This window comes from Struthio camelus, chromosome 1 (genome assembly GCF_040807025.1).
Source record: "Struthio camelus isolate bStrCam1 chromosome 1, bStrCam1.hap1, whole genome shotgun sequence".
NCBI classification, from domain to species: Eukaryota; Metazoa; Chordata; class Aves; order Struthioniformes; family Struthionidae; genus Struthio; species Struthio camelus.
In genome coordinates this window covers 35,010,635-35,038,587 of record NC_090942.1, presented here as the reverse complement: position 1 = coordinate 35,038,587, position 27,953 = coordinate 35,010,635, and the positions used below count along the sequence as shown (strand labels likewise).

The 27,953-nt window shown below is 39.8% G+C and overlaps 1 protein-coding gene across 3 annotated transcripts in view; it reads left to right on the top strand.

Moving 5' to 3' along the window:
- Positions 1 to 27,953, top strand: part of NELL2 (neural EGFL like 2) — a 158,003-nt gene that overhangs the window by 35,035 nt on the left and 95,015 nt on the right. For all 3 annotated transcript variants that reach the window (XM_068933846.1, XM_068933853.1, XM_068933851.1), the window contains exons 6-10: positions 2,120 to 2,192; positions 2,350 to 2,432; positions 3,466 to 3,594; positions 4,875 to 4,977; positions 27,162 to 27,253. In XM_068933846.1, coding sequence (XP_068789947.1) covers positions 2,120 to 2,192; positions 2,350 to 2,432; positions 3,466 to 3,594; positions 4,875 to 4,977; positions 27,162 to 27,253 — 480 coding nt within the window. The remainder of the gene's footprint in view (positions 1 to 2,119; positions 2,193 to 2,349; positions 2,433 to 3,465; positions 3,595 to 4,874; positions 4,978 to 27,161; positions 27,254 to 27,953) is intronic.

The following is a 27,953-nucleotide window of genomic DNA, read 5'->3' as shown; positions in this document are numbered from 1 at the left end:
TATATATAGCAGCAACCTTGTGTGTCGCAAGATTGAAGTGAATTGTGTGTTTGTACTGGAGTGTAAATTTTATGACTCCTTGGAGTCCATTAGGTAGCATTCATTGGTCACAGCCGCTATCTGTGGTTTGGCTTCAGATCTCTCTGGAGCCATTTTGACAAATGATAGCATTCCTGTGGATGCCTTGCAGTGCTGTAGTCCCATTTACCTCCCTATCGGCATCTTTTCACTTGAGCTGCAAACTGTAACTGGTGTCTGTCACAGGCCCAATCACCTTGTTAAATATGACCTCCTAATCTTTTCTGAGATAAAACACTTCGACTATGATTCTCACTGCAAATTCTGTGCTTCTGTGTTAAAAATCAGTTTTTGGATGTTGAATTCTGTGCTCTATGCTTGAATGCTAGTTTATATTCTCAATATGTATAAGGTATGGAAGCTGAGTGAGGCACTCAGATTTGAAAACTGAAGCATGAATTTGTTCTTATTTTTTCACTTTGTGTTTCCTTTTCCTGCAAAAGACTGAGAGGATGCCTGGTAAACGAGCTGCAAAAGTGTCTTTCTGGCTTAAATAAACAATTGAATGTAAGAATAAAATCAGCAAATATTACTGCATTTGGGTAAACTGATTTCAGACACTTCATTTATTCTGTGTGTAATTATTTTGGTATTATTATTTGTGTCTTCCCAATTCTTGGCTTAATTAAAATCTCTTTGCCGAATCATGGTCACTGAAGGAGCTCATTTGGTGTAGAAAAAATACTCCAGTTATGGATGGTATTTGTTTCTTTCCTTTTTTGGGAAAGAAGAAATGAACTGGAATACAATGAGAACTGTACCTCAATTGCAAATATAAGCCAATTTAACAGAGATACAGTAGGGAATTGATAGTTGTTAAAATAACATCAATATATCCAAAATACAATGTTCTAATTGATTTCTCCAGTATAACGTGGTGCAAATGGTCTGACCACATCTGAAAACATGGCACTGTTGTGAAGAAAATGCATCAGTGTAGAAGACAAAGGCTTTCAATCTATCTTACTCTTTTGGAGTGTCCGTATTTTTAGACACCCAGTATGGGACCTCTACTGATCTGGTTTTCAGAGATCCAAGTTCTCAGTTCCTTCTGAAAATTGGACTGCTTTGAGTGTATCCTAAGTGAATTGTCTGTATATTAAGGTACTCAAAAATCATTAGTCACTCTGGAAGACTCTTTATTTGGCTATATTTAATTTTTGGACCTAATCTTGCTTCACTAAAACAGTATGCCAAGATTTTGATCATATTCACACTAGGATATATTCGTATCTGTGTCATTTTAAGTGCTTAAATCTGAAAGGGCAATTCTGGCTGTCTACTTTCTGGTACTTTGTAACATCTGTAGGTACATGACAACTGGAGAGGAGCAAAGTGGCTGCTAATTATATCTTAATGACTAAGGATGCATGTAAATTCTGCCTGTAAGCATGTGATCTGTTCTTCTGGGTGAAACAGGGCATTTCCAGAGGGCAAACTTAAATTTCATGCTAAACTTCCTGTTCTCTTAAATTCTTACCAACATGCAGCTCTGCAGCTATGTAACAGATATGTAGTTTCCCAGCATTCTGCATGCTTTATGAAGAGATCCACATCAAAATCAAAGGGTTTACATGAATGTTTTTCCTGAGTCAAATTTATTTAATCTTCACCTCTATCTGACAGTTGTAGTTTAGTGAAAAATTTACATTTTATTTAAGAGCTTTTCAAAGTCACTGAAACTGGAACTGTTTTTTAAATTACTTTTAAAGGTCATTTTCAAGCTTTTATGCAGTGGCTAACTAAAAATAACAATGAATTCAAAACAACCAAACTCTAGCCACATAATTACATCTTGACATTTAATCTTAAGTCTTTAAAAATGATCCTGTATGTCTGTATGTGTACATCTATCTATTTTACTTTCTCTTTATTCTTCTATCACTGCATCGAGTCCAGACAAGAGGCTATATGTTCATAAATATTGTTTTTATCAGGCAGTTTTTCTGTGTGGGCTTTAATATTTTACATGGTGAACGGAAAACATAATTTTGACAGGTAAAAATAATGCATCCTTTCTTTTTTTTCTCTCAACTTACAGGGAATAATGCAAGATGTGCAATTACTTGTCATGCCTCAAGGATTTATTTCTCAATGCCCAGATCTTAATCGCAGTGAGTCTAATTCTTATACCATGAAATGAAAGGTGTACTTCTTGCCTAATTTCTGTCCTGCAAGCTTTCTGAAAACTTTGAATTTCAGTGTATTGATTGTCAGCAAGATTGAACTTATTGTGAATACATGTTGATGGATGTGTATTTGTAATTCTAGCATGCCCAACTTGTAATGACTTCCATGGACTCGTGCAGAAAATTATGGAGCTGCAAGACATTTTAGCCAAAACATCAGCTAAGGTAATGGTTACTAGGAGGCATGGCACAGAAGAACTGAGGACTTTAAGGCTTTAAGGCTTAATTGCTGTCTTTTTAGATTATTTGTGCGTATGTGCATGTGAGTGTGTGCAAAATATGCCTATATGTAAGTGTATGTTTATATATGCTTATATTTAACTATGCCTAGTATCCAGTTCAGAGAACTTCCTTGTATTGTAATTTCTTTTAAAATTTTTTATCATATATTTTAATAGTAAACAGAATCCAAATCTCTGAACAAGGAAAGGGCCCATAAATGTTCAAGGCCTATCTATCAGGCTAACAATTCAATAAAACTGGACTGAAACAAGTTACTATGTGTACAGTGCTTGTTGCAGCAAGGTTTATTGGTCCAAGATTTTCCTGAATTGAGCTGCCAAGGGAACTTACAGACAAAGTATGTGCAAGGCAGCCAACTGAGCAGCTGTTTTTCTTTCAGGTGATCATGCTGAAAACGTTTGTGACTACCAGTAAACATATACTAGTTTAAAGCATTTCTTAAAACGTCCCTTCTGTAGATATCTTCAGGAATGCTATTGCCTGACTAAATTGATACACAAACCAAAAGTTGGTTCAACTGGACAAATGATTGCTAGCATGTTAGTTTTAATTTTACCTCCAGTTTTGACTCCATGCTCAGATTCAGGTCTCTTGTGCATAACCTATTACCTGCAAGTAGTTTAGAGCAAGATTCTTGGTCAGTTCATATATACAAAGATGACAAATCAGGGGCCATATCCACCTTAACCTACTCTCTTTATCCCATGTTATTTCTGATGTTATTGGTGAAAGACGGAATGCATTATATCTTGCGACTTAATTTTTTTTCTCCGAATGACTGATTATTTAATCATTTCATATTTGACAATAACTTTTATTATTTTTGATTGCGTATCATAAATACATTCTCTTGTCTACATGCTTGATGATAGGGGGGACAATTCCAAATATGTTTACAATAACATGGAAACCACTTACAAATCTAAAACCTACTTTTTGTGAACTGTGTATACAGCTGTCTCAAGCTGAGCAGAGGATGAATAAACTGGATCAGTGCTACTGTGAAAGGACCTGCATAATGAAAGGCACGACTTACAGAGAATTTGAATCCTGGACAGATGGTTGTAAGAACTGCACTTGCATGGTATGGCTACAGTTTGAATGGAGACTCAGGATCCCTAGTGTTTGCTTTAATTACAGTTTTATTGAGGCCAAATAATCAGAAGACTTCCAGTGTGTACTCTAGATAGTAACAACAAAGTGCTAGAAAATCTGTTCTAAATCTAGAGTACTATTAATTGATTATATTTTCCTATTATTTCAGCAGTGCCAGCATGTGTGGCTGTCCGAGATTTTATGCCTACATAGGCAGATGCTATGCAATATATTTTTCTATCATGTTATTCCTATGTACTGAATTGCAAACAGTTTCTCTGGATAAGTAATTCCCTGGTTCTTTTATACAGCTACAAACAGCTTTGTTCTTAGCAAATGATTTAATGTATCCTTTTTGTCTGATTCCATTTAGTTTCCTTTGGTTATATCTCAGGAAGTAATAAAGAATAAAATGTTAGGGTTGTATGCATGTTCTGTTGTATCACAAATAAAAAAATACGTGAAGTGGATGGAGGGCTTCCTAAGATATCGGAACTCTAGAACACGTTGCAAGTATCCTTTCAAATCCTGAACCGTGGTATCTTGCTTAATGTTTGTTTATTTAAAACTCATTAATACCATTTGAACTCATTAAGTGCCTAATCCAGAAGACATCAGAAACTGCTGGAAAGGCTGCTGTTGCTTGTACTGCACTTTAGATTAGTTTGTTGCTATCTGTGCTTTGCTAAGCTGTTCTCCTTAAGCATAATATGATTTGGGTATGTTTCTGGAGGGATATTAGTTTTGTTTTTAGCGGTTATAGTTAGGTAGAAGATGATTTAGTGCATGGTATCAGACCTGACCGATTGCTGCCTAACAAATGCATTCAAAGCATTTTAAATGCATTATGTATTTAGTCTCAGACTTGCAGCTATGCTATTATTATCTTTTAAAAATATATTCTCTTATGTAAAAATCAGAACGTAGAGTATAGCTTACAAGACTTTTATATTTCACACTAATCTGTCAGTTTGCTGGTGACTGGCAGAAAATATTTTTTTACTTCCAAATAGATGTGCCTCTTAAACAAAAACACCAAACACTTAAATCATTGTCTCAAACACATTGTGCATATCTAAAACATTGTGAACGATATTTTAATGGTATAGTCTCTATTCTTGTAACTATTGAACAAGCCATGTTAAAATGTTTTTTTGGATATTGTAAGAGTTTACTGTATCTAAAAATAGCTTGTATGCTCACACATTTGAGGAAAATCTCTCCTCTTGCTAAATGTAACTATCAATTAAGCACTCTTTATTCTTCTAGAATGGTACTGTGCAGTGTGAAGCTTTGATTTGCCCCTTCTCTGATTGTCCACTTAATTCTGCCCTGGCATACGTGGATGGCAAGTGCTGCAAAGAATGTCAATGTAAGTTTTATTGTGGTGCCTCCTTCTAATGAATGCCTTGAATTCTGTAAAGAAAACGAACCTTTTAGTAAACATATCCCTCACAGAACTAGCCAAGGAATTTCATATTTGGGTTTGAGAAACAGTGGAATTCTGTGAAATATTTTGGAAAATTGATAACAAAAATGCTTTCATTTTTCAGGTGAGGCTATTTTACTGTAGTTCAGTTATTACTATTTCTGAAAGTGGATTTCCTATGAATGTTTAGCAAAAATGTTAGTATTTAAAATTAAAAAAAAAAAAAAAAACCTCTGCGGACGTTACCTAATTTATCTGCTAGTGAAATCTGACCTAACAGCTAGAGACTTGGGAGTTAAGAGCCTTGCGTTTGTTTTGACCAGTGTTTCTAAAACCTTTAACTCGAATGTACTTTCCATTGTACGTTAAAGCACTGGAAATAGAGATTCCGATGCATGATTTTTGTTCTATAATTAAGGGAAGAGCAAACTTTTATTAGGCCCAAGAGACCAGCAAAAACCAGTCACCTAGAAATGTTCTTTCACAAAAGGTTAAATAGAATTATACAGGAAATTGAACAGGGGTAATTTCGTATTGTCACTTAAGATAGGTGATTACCTTTCTGATTTCAAAGGATTTTGCATTTGTTGCAACTAGGGTCAGAGAAGAGGAATTTGAGGTTAATCAGTATCTAGATGGACCATATATAATATAATATTTCAGCTTGATTATGGATGAGTATTATATGCAATGGATATTTATTTTAAGCTAGGGTGGAAGCCATTCTTGAAATTCATCTTAAGAAATGCATACGCTTAATTCTGTAATTGTTGAGGCTTTTCTGTGTGGCTTCATCATCCTTCAGCTGCTATATCAAACTTATTACAGAGTATAGAGAAATACATAACTGGTTGAAATGACATGTTGTAAGATAAAATTCAGGAAGATATTTTGTACTCCATTGATCTTGCTCCCACAGGAGTTCATTAATATTTAGTTGTGTTGGAAGTTACACAAGCCACTCTGTTTTAGGAAGCCTTAAGTTACTCAAGTAGATTAATTCAAAGGAAACTAGAATTCAAGTGCCCCAGCTACAGAGATTTTTTCCATGCGTATTAGATGGCTAAGGGAACTGGTAACTCAGGGATGCAAGATACACGAGATGTAAGATGCACAGAGTTCAGGCCTCTATTTGAATCTTTGAGCATTCCAGCACAGTTTGAAGATTTGATCCTGTAAAGTATTTTTCTGTAATGTAGTGCATGTGAATTGAGTTGGAAAACCTGCATCCAGATACTAGTGGGCAAGTGCTCATGTCATAAAAGACTCCATATGATGTTATTTTCATTGGGAGTCTTGACAAAGGTCAAGTGATGAATGTGCTTATGGACACTGACCTCGTCATACAGCGCTAGTACTTTTCCTTGTGTTTAAGATACAGCTGTGCTACAGCACAGTATGATGGTTACTTTGATAGTCCCTTTTTGATGTTCTTAATATTAGCAAAAGCTTTTTAATTTCTAGTGCTATTAATCTGTTGCCAGTACATAATTCAATTTATAACTAACATGCACTCATAAAACTTTCTGGCAAACTACCAGAAAATTGACTGGATCATAAAATAAAAATTTCTTTCAAAAGAATTATCTCTAATTTCATCTGGAATATGTAAAATGTTTTGGTTTAGTATGTATTTTTCCTTATGTTTCAAGAGGCTGACTTTCTGCAACCAGAAAACAGAGTGCAAACTGACAAGATGATCACTTTCCAGTCAAAGAGTGTGAAGAGTGGAAAGTTAGAGGCATTGCAGACTGTGGGACCCTCACTTATTTTCCAGGCACATTTGGTGGAAATGCTGAGTTGTCACAAGTTCATATATGTGTGCCAGCTGTATTCTGCCTTCATGGCATCTTCAGTTCATATCCTGAGTTAGTTGCGGTCAGTGACCAGTTCTTGCTCAAGGGGTCAGATCTGAGTTCTTCCATTTGGGTAGTTTCTCAAAACAGCTTTTCTTATTCTTGTGTCTTAGAACAGGGTCAGGGAACATAGCATCTGACTGGGTCATGTATACTGAACACAGATGGCTTATAATTGAGAAAGAAGCTAATAGGGGAGTGTTGCCTAAGGAGCTGCTGTCATTAGCACTGGATATTCATAAAGGGTGAGGAAAAAATAATATGCCTAATACATGGTTCTTTTGAGTTTAATGTTTGTTGCAAGACAGAACTTATATGGTTATCTCTGCTTCCTTCCTGTTAGTTGTGTACCTTGTACTAGATGGTGGGCTGTTTCTGCCAAATTGTTGCCTGAGTAAAACTGTCTAGGCTGTGGTAGCCTTGTTCTGTTGCACCCAGGGCTAAATTCTTCACTTTCCTTTCTTCTGCTGGTGTGTTAACAGAGCCACCAAACTGAGAAGAACAGGGTCTGATTTAATGACGGGTGGCATAGGAGTAGAAATGTACTGTAGTGAAGACACAGTGACCAGCAAGCAGGATTCACAGGTGGATGTGTTGTGTGGATCATGGGTTTTGGGTGGAGGGTGTGTATGTGGTTTTTAAGCTTAAGGATAGATTCGTTTCACATAGCTTTAGCCGTGTAGAATTTAGGAGTGAAGTCTGAACTCTTCTCTCTTACTGCTAAATAAAACAGGGCAGGTACAGTCCTGTGACCTTGGGGCTACATGGTGCTTTGTGGCTCACATCTATATGGATACACTCTCTCCCATCCCCTTCCCCAGCAGAATATCTGCACCCAGATGGCCATTTGGGAGACAGTCTTTAGCTAGTGCTGTTCCCCAAACCGTGCCTAGCCTCATCTCAAAATGGGCTAGTTGATCCAAACTCTTCCATGAAGCATGCTAACACTGAAAATGTGTGGATGATCACAGACCAGGGTTTAAGCCTGTGCCTTGCTCTGTTTCATTTACAGGTATGGCTATCACCAGTTCACCTTCTAGACTTTCTCAGCAGCCCGTTGGAGATTAGCACCTCCGGAAGGCCCTTACTCAAAGGGGTGGCTGGAATAGTTGGACTGAATTGCCTTCTGTGGGTGCACGTTTCTAGTTCCAGTTACTACACAGGGAGCCCAGACAATTCAGTTGGGTACTACACTTTTAGAGAGTTAAAGTTAAGTGAAGTTAATCTTTCCATCAGTTACTGATGGATGTCAGTATACCAGGTGTGTTGCATATAGGAATGGGAAGTGCTGGATATTTAAGGTTGACTCTGACATTAAGCAGTTGTGCTAAGAGACTTGTGAGAACCTACCACACTGCCAAGCCCTGAGAAATTAATTTCAGCCTAGTATTTAAATGATTAGGCAATGCAGGTTGTCATGTTTCCCTGGGTGACATTTCCAGAGCTTTAGAGCATGAACTTTAGCACAACTAACTCTTTTAGTTTTTTTTCTGAAGTATTTACTTAACGGATAAACATTTAGTATGGCATCCTGCATAAAAAATTTCTGATACTGCATTGACTTTAATTTTTTGTGTATGCTGAAAGAGAGCAAAATCGACAACAAATGCTCACCTTCTCCCCACACTCCACACCTTTGAGGGCATTCAGAAAATTTGGTCCATTTTGTCTTCTATGAAGACAGATGCTGCTGTCAATGGGAATGACAACACATGCAAACTATCATGCTGTTTCCTGTTAGCCAGAGTAGGTTAAAAGGAGCTACAATCTTCTGACGCACATACATCGGACGAGGTATTGAATGTATGTTTCGGCTTTGGGCAAGCTATTCAACGCAAAGCTTAGTCAAGCTACCAAAACGTACGTCTTAGATCAGTGGGAGCCTCCCATAGAGATTTGTTTGGAGCCAGAAAGCAGGGAACTTTCTTTCCTATTCCCAATGTAATTTTAAGCCTAACTGAGAAGGTACATGCAGGAGACCATTAACTTTTCCTCTGCAAAGGCAAATGAATTGTATGGTGATAGGCACTGAGACAAAACAGGGAGAGATTAAGCTCATACTGACCCTATAAAATATAACTTTACACCTTGGACTTGGCTTAAAAAGTGCAAGGACAAGTTCATTTATTTTAAGTGAATTGTGAAAGGGCTGCCAATGTCTTAGTAGCTGAGACAATTGGTACTTGGTCAGCAAATCTTTTTATGGTAACTTTCTTATTAGTCAGGTTATTAACACTATGGCATCACTTAAATAGCCATGTGATGTATGTATTTTTTAAATGGAGCCAGTGCATTTTTTTACAACCCAGCTGATTTGTTTTTTAATACCAGCAGTGATCGTTGTACCAATATCTGACACAGTAATAATTCCCAGCCCCAAAGACTGATTTCCAGGAAGAAGTTGTTCTATTTTCATCGCTATCCTCCTTCCACTGACATTGCAGGCACTTGCAGATGTAATCCCCAACTATTTAAATATGTCCCAGCCAATTTCATTGGAGTCGAAAGTCTGGGCTGTCATGTCCAAATATGCAGCCTGTGATTTTACCATGCACTGTTTTTTCTTAAACAAACATTTCATGTTTTTCTGGTACATTGCAGCCTCATCTGCACTCTAACATAAGTATCTTAAGCAACTGTTAGAAGCACAGGACTGTATTGGATCAGCTCATACTTCCATTGCTAACAAGTATGGTGAGAGAGAGCATATAAAGGGTTATATGATTTGGAAAGGGTTTTGGAGTAAAATGGTTGAAAACATACATATGGACACGGTACCTCTGACATGGATTTCTGATTTGGTGATTTATCTTGCTAGCTTGCAGGAAGGTTTAATTTTGTACTTGGAAGTTAAGAGGATTTTTCCTTTCCTCTTTGTAATGCTTCAGTTTTTCCCCAAAGCTACACACACTTCTCCAGGCTCCCAGCTCTTTTAGCCTACTGACACAGAGAAGGAGCTGTAAAAGCCCATCTGCTTCTCACTTGCACAGCAGTTGACCGTCAGCAATGGTACAAAATATTTATCTAGAAACATAAGGAATATTGATGAAGCTTTGCAGCAAATCCCATTAATGTTTGTCCAGGTGGACTTAAGCATTACAGACTTAAGCTTGTACTGCTCACTAAATTTCATCTTTTCCCCAAATGGTACCTATCTTCTGGGCTGAAGAAGTGGTACCATCTTGCATCTGTGGCAGCGTAGCACGCTAGCCTCAGCCTCTCTCTTCCATGTGCCAGGGGAGCCTCTGTTGCATTTAATGTGGCACAGAGAAGAGGCTGCAGTTCAGAGAGATCCGTTTGAATGGTAGGATTAGTTTACACTGAATTACATCTGTGCCTGCTGAACAGGCTATCTTACCTATACTAGCTAAGTCAGAGGAACTATCAGCCTGGAAACCAAAGACCGGCTTCAGTAGGCATGGCAGACATGCAGTAGGCAGGGACAAGGACAGCATGTCCATGCTGGACTCTGTTCATTCAGGATGAGGGAGTTGTGGTTTGTAGTAGAGAAATAAGAGTTTTTGTGGTTTGTGGGGAAAACTGCATATGTAGGGCAGAAAACTGAGTGTAATCAATGTTGAACTGGAAGTTATGATCAAGGGAAACAGGATAGGGAGAAGGTATGGAATCAAAGACAGGAGCAAATGACAAAAGTATGTTGAAGCAGCTCATACAAAGCAGAGGATTATGAAGCTCACAACAAGAACATCAACACTAAAACTAATAATAACTAGCCAACAAGATCTGTTGGAGGAAGGGTACCATTAGCAGTACTTATACATGACAGTGGAGCTCACCTCTCTGAAAGTGGCGGAAGCAGTAGAAGCCATGTGAAGAGAACTCTTTAAAAATGATGTTGGGGTGGGACATGGTTCATGTTATGACTTGTGCATTTTTGCTCCCTGCAATTTAGTATAGAGTTAATATGGGACCTGAAATATATTATTTGAATCAGCACATGTAGGATTTGAAGATGAAAGCAGTTGCAGAGTGCTGATAACTGGACCTTGACAGACCACTTACAGTAGAAAAGCCTGTAGTGGCTGGACTAGTCTGCACTTTTGGATACCATTGGTCACAAAGCGGTGGCAGCTTTTGTACGGTATCCAAGGAGAATTGATGGTTTTAGCTGGTTGTTGTGCTTCCTAAGGTAGGTCCTAGAAAGTAAATCATAGTATATGTTCTTACTTCTCCCTATATGTGTAGCATTATGCCAGATTGCAATATCCTTCAAAGAGGATGTAAACTACTAAGGAATACTGTCAGATACTTTACTGCCAACTTATGACTGCATTTACATAGTTTTACTATTTTCTGTTCCAACTATAAATTCATACATCTAAAGTCCTAGCTCCTGACTCAACGCATTAGTCTTCTAATAACACTGCACTGTAGGTTTTTGTAGCATAATCTTGTGGGGGAGAAGTGTCAAACATCTCTAACTCTTCACATGGTCAGGATTAAGTTAAAGGAGGGCCAAAGTTTGTTGAAACTGGGGCTTCGCTACAGTAATTTTAGGCTAAGCTGTTGGACTACTTAGTAGATGAAAACTATGAAGAAGCTGCATTGAGCCCTAGCTTTTTCTTTAGCAGTGAAGTAAGCTCATTCATTTGTTAAAGCTTTTTTTTTTTTTTAAAGGACATTTTAGAATATAGAAGGCAAGCAGCATTCTGTCTAGTGCAAAGGACTGGTTGCTTTTTGATCATAAATATTACTATTTAGCTTTCTTAAAATATTGGTGCAAACAGAGCATAAATCCTTTTATTTTGAGGTAAAATTTTGAAAAATCAGATAAATTAGCCTTCTTCCAGCGAACTACTAAAACAGGTCTGGAATATAGCTGACATTGGGTTATTCCCTAGAACTGTGCCATTTATTATATCCTCTTGCATTCAGCATGCAGAATTTCTGAATGCTAGTTAGCTTTTTAGCAGAGCAGCGTCCCTTTAACCTCTGCTTTCTAGATTTTCTGTGCCAAAGTGATTCGCATCAACTCTATTCCTCAGGCCTTTGAATCACATACAATAATAGTATTACATTGTAATGACAGATGAAGAGCATTATATACAAGCTTGTACTGCAGAGATGAATGACACTGTATTTTACTGCTTGTTTACACAGGTTTATTACTTCAGCAGCTACATGTCTTCAAATGAAAGGCAGTGTTTTTATTAATCTAGGAATAGCATGAATTTTTCTGCAGATATTTTTGTAGAGAAGAAAAATCTTTGAACTCATGCAGATTTGCAAAATCAGTGGAGTAATTTTAGATTTACAAAGGCATAGTGGAAAAGCGTAACTGGTACATATATCATCTCTGTGACTCTAGCACAGCCCATGCGATCTCAGGGAGCTTACCACTGAGATACTCAAAGAATGTCTTGGGTGCCTTTTTTGTGTCAAATTCAAAGGCAGCTGGAGGCAGTAGAAAGACTCCATTTGGTTTCTGTAGGCAGGGCCAGTCACCAAAGGGAAATGAAGGTGTGAAAAGACCCTTGACCCAAACTGTTCTCTGCCACGTTTTCCCTTCTAAAGCAGCAGAAGTTGTCAAACTATTCTTATACCATATACTTAGTTTACGACTGCCATATTTCCAATGCCAGGATCAATAGGGGCTCTTTGGTGCCGAGCTTGTAGTCTCCAATGACCTTTGTTTTTTTGTAAACTGGGCAATATGCTTATGTTGGGGGGGGGGGGGGGATGGGACGGGACCCGAGTGTCTACACGTGTACGTAGTTGTAGTTCCCCCCCCAAGCCAGAAACCTGCTCCTTGAATGTCTGTTATATTATATAAATTAAAATACAGCCTACAGTAAGTGGAGTTCTCCAGAATATCTTCTATGTTTCTTTTCTTCCTTCCTCATTTCCTTTGAGTTTTATAGTTCTGAGTAAGCACAGGAGAACCGATGCAGTCAGTGCACTGTGCCTAAATTGAACTTTTCATGCATCAAAGTGTGTGGCTCCCTCCTAGGCTACTTGCCTTTTTAACTATTCTGGACTTTGTGCGTCCTGGAACTCAACTGGAAGGCTGAAGATCTAGAGGCAATGTGTCAATATATTAGAATACCAGTTAATGGTAAATAACCAAGTTTTAGTGTTATTGTGTGCCTGAGGAATGAATTATAAGATGTTTTAAAATACCCGTATTTATTAAAATATATTAGACTGTGTATAGTTTTCTGCACTAAAGAAATGAAACATAATATTGGTAATTTTATTTTATTGGTAGAGAATTAAAAATATTTCTGCACTGAAATCTTGCTGTAGGGCCTACTTCTCTTCTTTTCTCCCCCACCCCAACCTGTTTTGTCTAGGCAGTCTGGGAAAAGAACCTCTTTCCCTTTTCATCACATTCTTACCAGGGAGCTCACAAAATATTAAATCCTTGTAGCAGCATATTATTTTATTTCCAGTGCAAATACAACCTTAACATATGTTGATATGAATATTTTGGCTTTCAGACAACTGGGAATGGACAGATTGGCAGTGTTCCAGTTTTTAATGTCACTACCCCAGCTTTAGTAATGCTAATTTCATCAGAATTTACCTAGTGAGGTGGTTAGGAAATAGTTAGAAATTGAACCAGAATATTCTTATTACAAAAGTCACATAGGATATTGGGGTGTTCATGTGCCTGTATTGATTTCAAAATGTGCTCGCCAGTAATGGACTAATGTCACCCTGCACCTGTGTCATTGGAATTTTTTTTTTGTCCCCTAACAAGGAGCACATTGCCAGATAAGCAGCTTGTACTGGATGTTTGAGTTTCTGCCTGGAGGTGTTGCTTTGTGGAGTTTGCGTATTTTGGTGGTACCAATAACAATGGTCTGTAATGGGCATGTGTTCTTAAAAGGGCAGAATTTGGTGTTAGGTGAAAACACCAAAACTGCAACATTGGGAAAAGGCCACAGCACATCATTGAGCTGGATGGATCAGGCTATAAATAAGCAAAAAAGCTCATTAAGACTTCTACAGTTTTACAAAGAAGGCTTTGTGCTGCACTGACTCCTGTTAACAGCACATTTACCATATTGACAAGGGTCATCTATGTGGAAAGTTGGCCAAGAGAAGATAGTGTTAGGAGCCATGGGAGTGTAAAAGAAGCCATAGATACAGTTGTTCAACATTGCATAAGTAATGTGGGAGGAATAAATGGGAAGGATGAGGAGACTGAAACTCTTTTTTAAACAAAATACTGTAGTACAACAAAACAAAAACCCTTAAGAACCCTAAGGATTGTGATCTATATTTCCGTGAGAGTATAAGGAAAGGATGGTAAAATATATGTTAAATTAATTTCGTGGGATTAGCATAAAATGATGTATAATACTATCCTTTATTTATCATTACAAAAATAATGATTTAAACCAGTGGTTTGCAGTTTTTTTTGACTGCAAAGGTTTCCAAATGTTGCAGGGGATTTAATCACCTACTGCTTGGTTTACTTTTCTTCGCCACTGCTTGTAGGTATCTAATAGTGTACAGACCCTCAAGTCTGTTATTGATCGCTACTTCTACATCCATCGACTCATAAAATGCATTCTGCCTCAAACTATGGCAATTTTTGCACATGTGAGACATAACTTCAAAATTGAAATCTAGGCAGATATGGTGTAAACAGTCCTTTCTTTTATACTTTCCTCATCTGTTCCCTTAAAAATAGTCTTTGCAGTCCTCTTCAGGGGACTTGGAAGTCAGGGGAATTAGAAGAACTTCAGCTATTTTATTTTCTTTCTTCACTGTAGTGAGACACAGGACTGTAATTGTAATGATTCCCATAATTTAAATCACTGTTCTAAATCTCTGCCAATTTAGAGAGTGTTTTTACTTTTTTTTTTTTTTTTTTTTTTGCCTCTTTGGTACCAATTTCCATTAAAAAGAAAGCCCTGTCCACTAATTTAGGAGGGTAGTTGACCAACCTAAGGCTTTCTATATGGAATAGCTGACTAATTTTTTGTCCTACTCCTTGTTGAAATTATATAAATAACTTTTACTTTTAAATGAAAATTCTGATACTGTCCTGGTTGTTCTTGGTAAAAATGCACCTAGATCTTTTTCAAACACAATTTTGACTGGTTTCACAGGTTTCATTTTATTTTTGTTTACCTGGTAACACTTGGTTAAAAATCCCCTAAAATTATTTTACGTCAAGAGCTTGATGCACTCTAGAGAATTTAGCTATGACAAAGCAAAGTCTATGAGCATCTGGTCCAGCTACTTTTACATTTTTAAATATTTTAAATCCTGAACTGACTCGAGGCATGAAGTACTATATTGTTTGGGAATGCACAGTAGATAATAACAGCTTGTAACTTTTGGCAGCCTTGAGGAAAAAGGGGCATGGCATTAGGCATGCGTAGGTTTTCATTGAAAATTTTTTTTTTAATTCCAATTCTACTGGTAGCACCTGCTTTTTTAAATTAGTTTTTGATTAAACACTATTTGATAATGAATGTTGAGAGAGTATATATCGAATTTGGAAAGCCAATTTGCATAACTGACTTTAATCAAGATTTCCAAAATGCGTTTACCTTGCTGTCTGTTTTAAAAAGCTTTTGCTAAACTACTGCTGAGGACTTAGCTCAGGTATATTCAGTGCAGTTCTCGAGGGTGTTTGGTTATGCCCAACTAATCCTGTCACTTCAGTTCAATTGAGGAAAATGGTATATCTCAGAAGAGGGAAAGGAGGATGGGCAGGTTTCTCATATGGAAATAAAAATAGGGAGAGGAAGAGATAGTGTAAAATTCTGCTCAATTCTTCTGTAGACCTAGATGCAGAAGTACAGGTGCTTTGAAAGAGCTGTGATCTAACAGCAGCTATAGAAATGGTGCTCCATCTGTGCGCTAATTCACTCCTGGGAACTTCGCTACACTCTAAGGCTGGCCTGTGCCGTTATGCAAATAAGGCATATGTGATTGTTAGTGTAATATCCCAATAAACAAGGAGGTGCCATTTAGAGGGGAAGAGAAAACACTTAGATTTAGGTGGAAAATAAAAATAGTAAAAAGGGCAAAGGTGGAACTATATAGAACTATATGATATCATGTGACAGGATGCTCTACCTTTGGCTGAGAGGCATGTTTGTCAAAGTTGCAGTGCAGGATTCCTCTGTAAAGCATAATGGAAATTGTCCAGGGCAAAGGAGAATCTGATTGAGCATGGGAGCTGCTGTAGGGTGCCTAATAGCTGTTCGGATATGAGTGTAGTCTATGGATGCTTAAATAGCACTGGAGCAGATTTTTGGTCAAAAATAAAATGTTGGCAGTAGCTGTAAATTTTTTGGAGCAGAAGCAAGTCTCTTTGGAGCCTGTCTGGTTTGGGTGCATGGAACTGTCACTTTCAAATTCTTTTTACCCAAATTAGTCAGATTACTCTTTTTGGATAAACTGAATAGCTACACTATTTGTGTAACTTTTTTTTAGAGCTATCAAATGAACCAAAACGTAAAAATCTCTGAAGGTGCTGTCCTTCAGGGAGACTCACCCTGTATTTGCTAACATGATGGCCTGTTTCCTCAAAGGCTACAGAAAACAGCCATCTTACTGGTAACACACAATAGGTTTTTGTGTCTTAAAGTTACGCATAGTTGATGCGCTCTATTTTTTGATGGTAAATCTGGATAAAAATATAGGTAGGATCCAAATAAAATGCTTTTTTTTTTTTTTCCCCTACTTAACTGAAGAATCTGTGGAACAGGGTAAGAGTTACCCTGTATAAGGGCTGTTTCAGGAGTAGCCTCATCATGCCAATGGGTGGTCTTAACTTATGACATGACAATGGAATATGCAGCCTGCTTTTTGTATAGTAAATTAATGCTGTTGAGTGATGACTATATCTCTGTCATAGATTTAAAATAGTGATTAAAAAGTATGTAAGCTTCATTACCTTCTTAACACTCAGTCTAAATTACTTCATCAGATTTTATCTGGCTGCCTTATGGATCCCTGTCACTTGAAACTTTTCGATGGGGGTATGAGGTGTTTTTAAGATGTCTGTTTGCTGCTCTACGTTACATCATTTTCCTATAAACAAAGTTCCTCAGAAGAGCACCTTTTACAGTTAGCTTCTAGCACACCAGCTCAGAGAAGGTGGAACTGGAGTAGAAACTTTGCTGCTATTAGTAGCTGCCAGTGTTTGGCACAATATTTATTTGCACCTCTGGTAAGAAAAAATTGTCGCTGCTTTTGAGAACAGCTGACATAAGGGGCCCATCAAAAAATGTCTGATCCTGCTTTTATCAGCAGGCATGTGTGTTGGAGTTTGGCCTTATAGACTGTTGTGCTATTTATAGACCTTAATTTAACTGTTAATACAATAGTCATAAAAGAATATTAACCTTAATTGCCTTTTTTCTCTGGATACCCTCCTGTACTTTTGTCTTAGCAATTGATTTTATTGTTTGATATTTTGCTGAGAAAGTGTTTGGGTACTGGATAGCCAACATAGTTTGGCAAATGGGTGGACATGTTGACTGCGTTAGTCATGCCCAAGTTTTCAAAATCCTATGTTTAGAGTCCAAAATATCCCAGTTCTGTTTAGCAAGCAGAATATGATCCATTGCTCTAAAGCAAAAGTTGTTCATGTCTATCAGTATCAATATTTTGGTTGATGTATTTAACCAAGTTTAAGTTGCTATGTGAAGTTAACATATAATGATGTTTTTAAGAGAACTTGACACCAAATGCATTGTCCAGATGTCCTACGTATAGATACACTCTCTAAAGCATTTTTGCTTTTTCTGCAGAGGCAGACAGAATATCTAATTTTGTCTTAATTAGTTTGCCAAAATGTTAATAGCATTGAGCGTGCTGAACAGAGCAAAGAGGAAAGCAAAACTGAAGTCAGTAATATGAGGACACTGCAGTTAGCCTCTCTGAACGTGAGGCTGTGATGCGTGATTATAATGTACTTTCCGAAGTATTTTGATCCTACAACTTCATAGACTCACAAAATGGTTGAGGTTGGAAGGGACCTTCCAGCTGTCTCCCATCACATCCTCGTAGGTGAACTCAGGAAGTGTGGGTTAGATGAGTGGACAGTGAGGTGGATTGAGAACTGACTAGATACGGCAGAGTTCAGAGGGTTGTGGTCAGTGGCACAGAGTCAAGATGGAGGCCTGTAGTTAGCGGTGTCCCCCAGGGGTCAGTCCTGGGTCCCGTCTTGTTGAACTTATTCATCAATGACCTGGAGGAAGGGACAGAGTGCACCCTCAGCAAGTTTGCTGATGATACTAAACTGGGAGGAGAGTCTGACACACCAGAAGGCTGTGCTGCCATCCAGAGGGACCTGGACAGGCTGGAGAGCTGGGCGGAGAGGAACCTCCTGAAGTTCCACAAAGGCAAGCGCAAGGTCCTGCACCTAGGGAGGAATAACCCCATGCGGCAGTACAAGCTGGGGGCTGACCTGCTGGAAAGCAGCTCTGCCGAGAAGGCCCTGGGAGTGCTGGTGGGCAACAAGTGAAGCATGAGGCAGCAATGTGCTGTTGTGGCCAAGAAGGCCCATGGTCTCCTGGGGTGCATGAGGCAGAGTGTTGCCAGCAGGTGGAGGGAGGTGATCCTGCCCCTCTGCTCAGCCCTGGGGAGGCCTCAGCTGGAGTACTGTGTCCAGTTCTGGGCTCCCCAGTACAAGAGAGACATGGCGCTGCTGGAGAGAGTCCAGCGGAGGGCTACAGAGATGATGAGGGGACTGGAGCCTCTCTGCTTATGAAGAAAGGCTGCGAGAGCTGGGCCTGTTCAGCCTGGAGAAGAGAAGACTGAGAGGGGATCTGATCAACGTGTACAAGTATCTGAAGGGAGGGTGTTGAGAGGATGAGGCCAGTCTCTTCTCCGTGGTGCCTAGCGACAGGACGAGAGGCAACGGGCACAAACTGAAACACAGGCAGCTCCGTCTGAACATGAAGAAAAACTTCTTCACTGTGAGGGTGACAGAGCACTGGCACAGGTTGCCCCGAGAGGTAGTGGAGTCTCCTTCCCTGGAGATATTCAAAACCTGCCTGGATGCAATCCCGGGCAACGCGCTATAGAGGACCCTGCTTGAGCAGGGGGGTTGGACTAGATGATCTGCCGAGGTCCCTTCCAACTATGGCCATTCTGTGCTTCTGTGACCTCTGGAGATTATCTAGTCCAACTGCCCTGCTCCATCAGGGTTACCTGGAGCACACTGCCCAGGACTGTATTCAGAGGGCTTTTGAATATCTCCAGGGAAGGAGACTCCACACCCTCTCTGGGCAGCCTGTGCCAGTGCTCTGTCACCCTCACAGTAGAAAAGTGTTTTTCCTAGATTCAGGTGACATTTCCTCTGTTTCAGTTTGGGTTTGCTATCCCTGGGCACTACTGGGAGGAGTCTGGCTCCATCTTCTCTGCACCCTCCCTTCAGCTATTTATGTAGATTGATCAGATCCCTCCTCAGTCTTCTCTTTTCCAGGCTGAAAAATCCCAGCTCTCTCAGCCTTTCCTCATATGAGAGTCCCTTAATCATTTTTGGCTATTCATTGAACTCACTCCAGTAGCTCCATGTCTCTCTTGTATTGGGAAGCCCAGAACTGGACACACTACTCCAGAGGCGGCCTCACCAGAGGACCCCTAGGGCCTTTTCTGCAGGGCTACTCTCCAGGTCTTTGGCCCCCAGTGTGTCCTGGTACATGAGGCTATTCCTTGCCAGGTGCAGGACCGTGAACTTCCCTTTATTGAACTTCATGAGGTTCCTCTCTGCCTGTCAAGGTCCCTGTAAAAGGCAGCACAGCCTTCTGATGTATCAGCCACTCTGTTTTGCATTATCAGCACACTTGCTAAGAGTTCACTCTGTTCCATTATCCAGATCATTAATGAAGATGTTAAATAGGATTGGACCCAGTATTGATCCCTGGGGACACTGCTAGTTACTGGACTCCAACTAGACTTTGCGCCATTAATCTTAACCCTCCAAGTTCTACCATGCAGCCAGTTTTCCATCCACCTTAAAAGAAGCTTAATTGAAGAGTATTGCTCTTAGTAGCCAATGCATATATACTTTCAGTAGTAAGTAAATCTTCCCTACTGGTCAAAAGCCGTTCTCTGTAAAAGTAGTGTTCTTCTTTTCAAAGTATTTCTCCTACTTCATGCATATCACATGATTAGTAAAATCATATATATGTGAGGGAAAAATTAGAATCCTTTTCAATCTACCATGAATTACAACATTAAATCCCTATACAAGGAAATCTTGGATCTCTGACTTGTCTAAAAATTTTCCAACTGGGAATATAAATGTTTGCATATTTCTTATTTGCAGTTTGTTTAAAGCGGTGTCACCTTATTTCAGTAGGGGATTATCTGTTGATATAAAAAAACTGTTGACAGTCTCCAGTTTCATCTGTTGTTGATTGAATACTTGGTTATGTAGTCTGTAGTGGTTAAATATTAAAGCTAGTATATAGTACGAAATCTACAGTGGAATGTACACACTCATTGAAATGTGAACAAGTTCTATTTCTTGTTAGCTTCTTTCATGCTGTTCCAGAATGATTCCCAGAAAATTGTATCCATTGATCTTCTGATACTGGTACCTTAGGTCTGGGCTTCATTAGGGGCATCTGCATGCTCAGTGCCATGGGATGTCTGTTAGCTTTGATAAGTTGCAAACTGTTTCCCAAACCCTTTGTCCTGCAGCCTACTTTAAAAACTTTACTTCATCTGTCAGCTGCGTTTGCCTCAGCAGAACTGGCTCCAACAGAATTTCCAGTGCAGTTAGCATTTTGATGGGCTTTCTCCATGTTCAGATTGCTTTTTTTGCCTTTAACGATACCTCAAAGAATCCTCGTTATAGGGCTTAGATGAATTCTCCAGAAGACTGCCTAGCAAGAATACATGGACAGGATGAATTGTGTAATTTCTCTCTAACAGGTGATAGAAATATAAGAAACAGAGGAAGTACGTAGAAGAATTTATTATTTTAGATTGACTCCTTGCCAATAGGACTAAGCAGCCCATTAGCATTTTTAGATGTGGTTGATATTGCACATACTTTTAACTGATCATAAAAGTGCTTTAAAACAACCACTTTGTGTTTTCAAAGTAATAGAGGCATTTAGTATTTCCAGCTAGTAAGAAATAAGATGCAAATGATAATTGATTCCTAATCATTAGGAAATTTCAAACCTTTTTTTTTTTTTTAAAAACTGATGAAGCTGAAGCAGATACATGCAATTTTTCAACAGTGATTGACTGGAAAAATTAGCAATGTATTTTCCAGCTTGAAATCTGGAATCATTTTGAATTGTTGAGGGAGATGGCACGAAATGAAGCAAGTCTGAAATCTCACAAACTGCAGTAACAGAGGAGCTCGTGCTATTCAGGAAAAGAACAAAGGAAAAAAATACTGCCTGAATCCCTGGAAAGATAAATGAGAGAGGGGTGAGAGCATGCCTAATAGTGTCATGGCAGGCAAGAGAGAGAAATTCATGAAAGGTGACTCTTATCTCTACGTGAATTTCCAAGGATAAATACTCAGTTTTTGCACTATGTAAGCTTGCAAAATAGGATTAATGGGACTTGCATAATACCTACGCCTCCATTCTGAGCAATGGAGAATGTAATCAAAGGAGATTCCAAGGAGGAGGTTGAAAAATTAAAAGAACTAGACAGGTTTTTTTTTTGTACGTTAGTTTTGTTTTTTGTGAACCAGCATATGGGGCCAAAGATGCAACAACCTAGAAATAATTGCAAAATTTAAAGTATACATTCATAATTACTCACAAATTTCACAAAACTTCAAGTCATTTTTGCTATTCACTCAGCAATTATGAATACAAGAAAACAGAGCAGTTTGAGGAGTTCATCAACATCCTAAGCTTCCTGGCTTTAACTTGGTGATAAGGCTGAATCAGAATCGGCTTAGACAGCACAGGGAAACATACATGCAATCCTCATAGGAATGCATAAACAATCTAGATAGCAAAGGTGATAAATACAGAAGTGAGAAAATGTACTAGTTGACCTCCTAAAAACTCAATAAACAGAAGGGAAGAGTATGCTGCATCATGGATTTTTTATGGATCATAGACATTTTAAGAAACGCAGAAGGAAAGTGTCATTTAGAGGCCGATGGAGGAAGAAAGGGGCTGTAAAAGAGAAGAGATGATCTGACAAACTACTGATAATTCACTGAGCAAATACAACAACCAGTGGGCTCCTGAAAGATTCTTTTTGCTGGATGAATATGGAAAAATGCCATATCATTATAGCATATTAAACGATACTACAAAGAATATTTGTATTATCACTACACCTGCCTAAATTAGCAATGGAGATATAGGTGTACCTTGCTAATAGTTATTAGGACACTGTATTAATGCCTGTCATGTAATATTTGATCACTTTCTTTTTACGAATAGATCACCATTAGTCAGACTCCCTAGCAGGTTTCATAGACTTCCTGTCTCATCATCTTAGAAAACTGTGCTTTGAATAATATACTTTGTTTTAGGTACTGGGGGCATGTGGAAGTTTGAAGGCAAGAGGAAATGGTTGATGTAATTCAGCTGTAGATGAAACGCTACATAGCCAATAGCTATCAAATTCTGCAGCAACCAATCATCAGGTAATTTCTTGAGTGTGACTCAGTCTGTAGAATCAAAGGATGAAACATCACAAACTAATCACGAGGTCCTGGGAAGCACCTAGCTAAGCAGAAATTAAATCTTCACTGAACATTCCAATTACAAAAATCTAGTCCGGATGTTCCTATTGTTGAAATATCTTTATTTTTGAAGGAAAATAAAGATATGAAATACCACTCTTGTGAGATGTCTACTGGCTGTGACAGCTGCTGGCAGGAGGTAGGGAAAACATTCATTTCTACCGTACGTAGGATATAGGTCCTGCCTTTTTTTTTTAAGAGATTGTCTGATTACTCTGTATAGGCAGGCCCCTGATACTTGGAGGCTTTATAACCTTACTGACAAAGTGATGGCAAAATCCAATAGCTGGAAGTGTTTATGTAGGGCAATAAAGTTAATTAGATGTAATTTTCTAGCTGCAGTGGTGGTCAAGTGTTGTGGTGGTTCTGTATGTATGGACTTAGGTGTTTGTGTTCCACACAAACTTGTCTCTTGAAATATGTATTCTCATACAACGTTTGTGCCTTTGAAAAATGATCCTCATCTAGCGTATGAGGAGACCCGGGAGAGCGGCAAGGGCTGTATGGGCAGAGCAATCCCTCGCAGGATCCCTCTCTAGAATTTGAGAGTACCTCTGTTCATATTTTTTCAAGGGTATATGGAAAAGAGTTGATTTTCTTGCTTTTGGTATATGCTTACGATAATGCAGCACTGCATAACGATAATTTCAAATGTCAGGGCTTCAGAGGGCTATTGGTAGGATCAAGAAATAATTTCCCTCCTGATTTCACTGTAGGCTTGATGTGTTCTTTTGATGATTTTTTTTTCCGAAGTTTCTCTGAAGAATCAAAGATTTATTGGTGATGGTGAGACTGTATCCAATGGACTATGCTCTGGGGTAGTATGGATACTTTAGTTTTAGATGCCTGTGTGGTCTATTGATATGCTAAGAGTATTTTGGCTTCAGGAGAAAGTTTTATTCCAGGACAGAATGACAGTGCCCTTCGTGGCTTTTGCCTTTACTGTGAACAGCAGAGTTTGCCTGCTGGAAACATATCAAGGTGTGCTACCTTATCAGTCCCTTGTCATTGTGTTGTCCTCAGGCATTGCTATATCTTGTTTTTCCTGTTACATGCAGTAGTTCTTTGAAGCTTAATATATTTTAGTTTAGTGTCCTGGCCTGTAACATATAGGAGGTGATATATGTGACTGGATGATCAAAGGATTACAGAACGGTTGAGGTTGGAAAGTTAGAAGGGACCTCTGGAGATCATCTAGTCCAACCCCCCTGCTCAAGCAGGATCACCTAGAGATGATGTCCAGGACTGCGTCCAGGTGGCTTTTGAATATCTCCAAGAATGGAAACTCCACTATCTTTCTGGGCAACCTGTGCTAGTTCTCAGTCACCCTCACAGGAAAGAAATTTTTCCTCGTGTTCAGACGGAGCTGCCTGTGTTTCAGTTTGTGCCCGTTGCCTCTTGTCCTGTTGCTGGGCACCCCTGAAAGGAGTCTGGCTCCATCTTCTTTACACCCTCCCTTCAGATACTTATGTACAGTGATCAGACCCCCCCTCAGTCTTCTCTTTTCCAGGCTGAAAAGTCCCAGCTCTCTCAGCCTTTCCTCATATGAGAGTCCCTTAATCATCTTTGGCCATTCATTGAACTCGCTCCAGTAGCTCCATATCTCTCTTGTATTGGGAAGCCCAGAACTGGACACACTACTCTAGCTGAGGCCTCACCAGGGCTGAGTAGAGGGGGAAGATCACCTCCCTCAGCCTGCTGGCAATGCTTTTCCTAATACAGCCCAAGAGACTGTTGGCTGCCTTTGCCACCAGAGCATATTGCTGGTGCTTGGTCACCCTATTGTCTATCAGGGCCCCCAGGACCTTTTCTGCAGGGCTACTCTCCAGGTCTTTGGCCCCCAGCGTGTCCTGGTGCATGAGGTTATTCTTCCTCTGTACTTCCTTTTACTGAACGTCATGAGGTTCTCTGCCCAGCTCTCCAGCCTGCCGAGGTCCCTCGTAATGGCAGCACAGCCTTCTGGTGTATCAGCAAACTTGCTGAGGGTGCACCCTGTGCCTTCCTCCAGGTCACTGATGAATAAGTTCAACAAGACGGGACCCAGGACTGACCCCTGGGGGACACCGCTAACTACAGGCCTCCAACTAGACTCTGCGCCACTAATCATGACCCTCTGAGCTCTGCCATCCAGCCAGTTCTCAATCCACCTCTCCGTCCACTCTGACCCACACTTCCTGAGATTCCCTATGAGGATGTGATGGGAGACAGTGTCAAAAGCCTCGCTGAAGTCCAGGGAGACAACATCCACTGCTCTGCCCTCATCTACCCAACCAGTCATTCCATCGAGAAGGCTCTCAGGTTGGTCAAGCATGATTCCCCTTTGGTGAATGCATGCTGACTACTCCTGATCACCTTCTTGTCCTCCAGATGCTTAGTGAGGACCTCCAGGATGAGCTGTTCCCTCACCTTTCCAGGGATGGAGGGGAGGCTGACAGGCCTGGAGTTCCCTGGCTCCTCCTTGTGGCCCTTTTGGAAGACTGGAGTGACATTGGCTTTCTTCCAGTCCTCAGGCACCTCTCCTGATTGCCAGGACCTTTCCAAGATGATGGAGAGTGGCCTAGCAATAACATCCGCCAGCTCCCTCAGCACTCGTGGGTGCATCCCATCGAGGCCCATGGATTTGTGGGTGTCAGGTTTGCCTAAATGATCTCTAACCTGATCCTCCTCGACCAAGGGAGAGTCTTCCTTTCCCCAGACTTCCTCTCTTGTCCCCAGGGTCTGGGAGTCCTGAGGGCTGGCCTTAGCAATGAAGACTGAAGCAAAGGCAGCATTCAGCAACTCTGCCTCCTCTGTATCCTTTGTTAGCAGCGCCCTTGCCCCATTCAGCAGCGGGCCCACGTTCTCCCTAGGCTTCCTTTTGTTGCTGATGTATTTAAAAAAGCCTTTCTCATTGCCCTTGATCTCCCTTGCCAGATTAAACTCCAAATAGGCCTTAGCCATCCTAGTCCCATGGCTCCATACTCAGACAATTGCCTTGTTTTGTCCAGCTTCAGGGTCTGCTACTGCCTGATAAAGGCAGTATAGACTTTTTCCACATACTTCCTTCTGGAGAAGTTTGACGGGTGTCCTTCCTTTTTCTGGGAGAGGAAAGAGACACTGTAGTGAGCTCTTTTTACTCTTTGTGACCTGTCTTTGTGGATGTTATACAGACTTTCTCCTTTGGTTAGCCCTAGTCTTATCTCCTGGACTTGCTTCTGTGGCTCTTGAATTTCCATACTTCTTTTATCAAGTCTGACTGCAAACTCTGCCATTTATGAGATTTGTGGTGTTCTGGCTCACTGTGGTATTACTACCTGAAAGGGTTGTGCAGGTTTATATTATGCAAGATACTTTTATGCCCTTCACTTCTTTTTCAAGACCCATTCCAGGAGTTGGCTTTTCACATGTTGGCAGTGTATTAGAAAGTTGGAAAAATCAAAGAGCTGCAGGTGAAAAGAAATAAAGGAGAAATGAAGGTAACAGCAGTAATGGTAATTAATATAATTCATGCGATAAAAACTTTTAGATATTTTTAAAATGTCTACAAATTGTAGTCTGTTTAAATAGAATAGATAAATCTACTTGTGTATGAATTGTTGTGCAATTGATTTACATCTCCAAATCAATTATTAACAGTTAGGCCTATAACATGTAATCCAGAACTTTAAAATGGTACCCTGCTGCTGTTATTTCATGATTATCCTTACTTGATGAACCTTGACTGTGTCCTAAGCAACAGCGAGAGATGTCAGAATGTCCACACTAGCATTTATACTACTTAGCCGTTATACTTTGCATAATGTAATTGCAGTAAGAGACCCATTTAGAAAAAGGAAGACAGTTTGTGTAACCCTTAAATCTCAAAAGAGAACTTTAGTGAGCAACCTAGTATGAGCTTTTCAGCACACTGCTGTAAAACTTGGTACTTCCAGGTTACAGGAGTGGCACTTGGTGAGGTGGCAGTGTAACATCAGTTCCTGCACAATACAATTCAAAGGTTTTAATATATTTTAACAATAATGGTAAATAACTTGGAATTGAGATACAAATATAGAATTCTTGAATACCTGTGTGAGGTGGTGAAACCATTGACAACCATATGACAACCATTAATAAACATGTGGCTTCAGTGATTACCTTTTATCGTACAACATTGTTCATCAAGAACCTGATTATCTATTATCTATTAATCTGTCGTTTGAACTGCTCTTGCATCTCTGTTTTTCTCTTCACCTCTGAGCTTTTCATTCAAGGCTGCTTGGAGTAGCTTCCCTCCATGAAATCCCTTCTAGTCTGAGCCGTGTTTCTGTGCTTCGTCCTTAACAAGACCGGCAGTTGTATCTTGCTAGTCATAACATGAAACATATCTGTTCTGTCCTCTCAGTAGCTACCAGTGCTCCGTATTGCTGCACCATCCTTCACCTTTCATTTACATATGTTTTTGTAGTTCTTTCATCTTTTATTTCTTCTCTGAATTTTTTTCCTGTGATATCTGGACTCCTGCAGCTGGGTTTGGAATATTCTTGCAGCTGAATTGATCTTTTTATAAGTTTTATTAACAGAGTGCCAGCACTTTCTGACAAAATCATAGTGATATTCTTTATTTTCTCCTGAAGCGGTGTGCATATTTGAAGGCAGAACCTACTTTGAAGGACAAAGAGAAACTGTGTATTCAAACTCAGGGGACTGCGTTCTGTTTGAGTGCAAGGTAAGAACACTGCGACTGCAAACATTTTTTCTTGCATGTTAGAAATATCAAAGTCTCACTGAATGAAACTTGAAATGCAGGGAGGTGTGCCTTGGGGAGTGGTAGCAGAGACGGTATCTGAGGGTCCTGTGTTTGTTTTGTCTTGCTGAGTTCCACAAGTTTTGCAAATAAGTTTTATTTTCATAGTTGCAAGCCTTGATTATGCAACCTGACAATCAAGCTGCATTCTCTCCTCCTTACATATTGTGACTGTCATCGGTAATGAAAAACACCCAGGCTGCATTATGTTTCTGTTTGCACATGTGCAGTGTTGTTCACGATTATGTACTCAGTTACAAGGGATGCGCAAATGTAATGGGAGCATAGTTTGGAATAATTGTTACTGGCAGTGATATATGAAAAGGAAGGAAAAAAGCTGGCATGTCAGGTGCCTGGTTATGTTTCTAGTGTTGGAAATTGGGTGGGGTTGCTGATTTGCGAGCAGAAGACAGCTGATGCGGAGGCAGCCTTACCCTGGCGCACTAGCAGCGTTACCCTTCAGCAAACAAACACAGGTTAAGGAGGAGGCAGCGCACGGCGCAGCCGCAGGCCGGGCACGACGCAGAGCGCTGCCGCGAGCTCTGCCTCCCCTTGGCGGGCAGCGACCGTCGCTTCCCCATGGGGCTGTGTGCCTGGTGTGGAGCCGAGCAACTGCATGTTT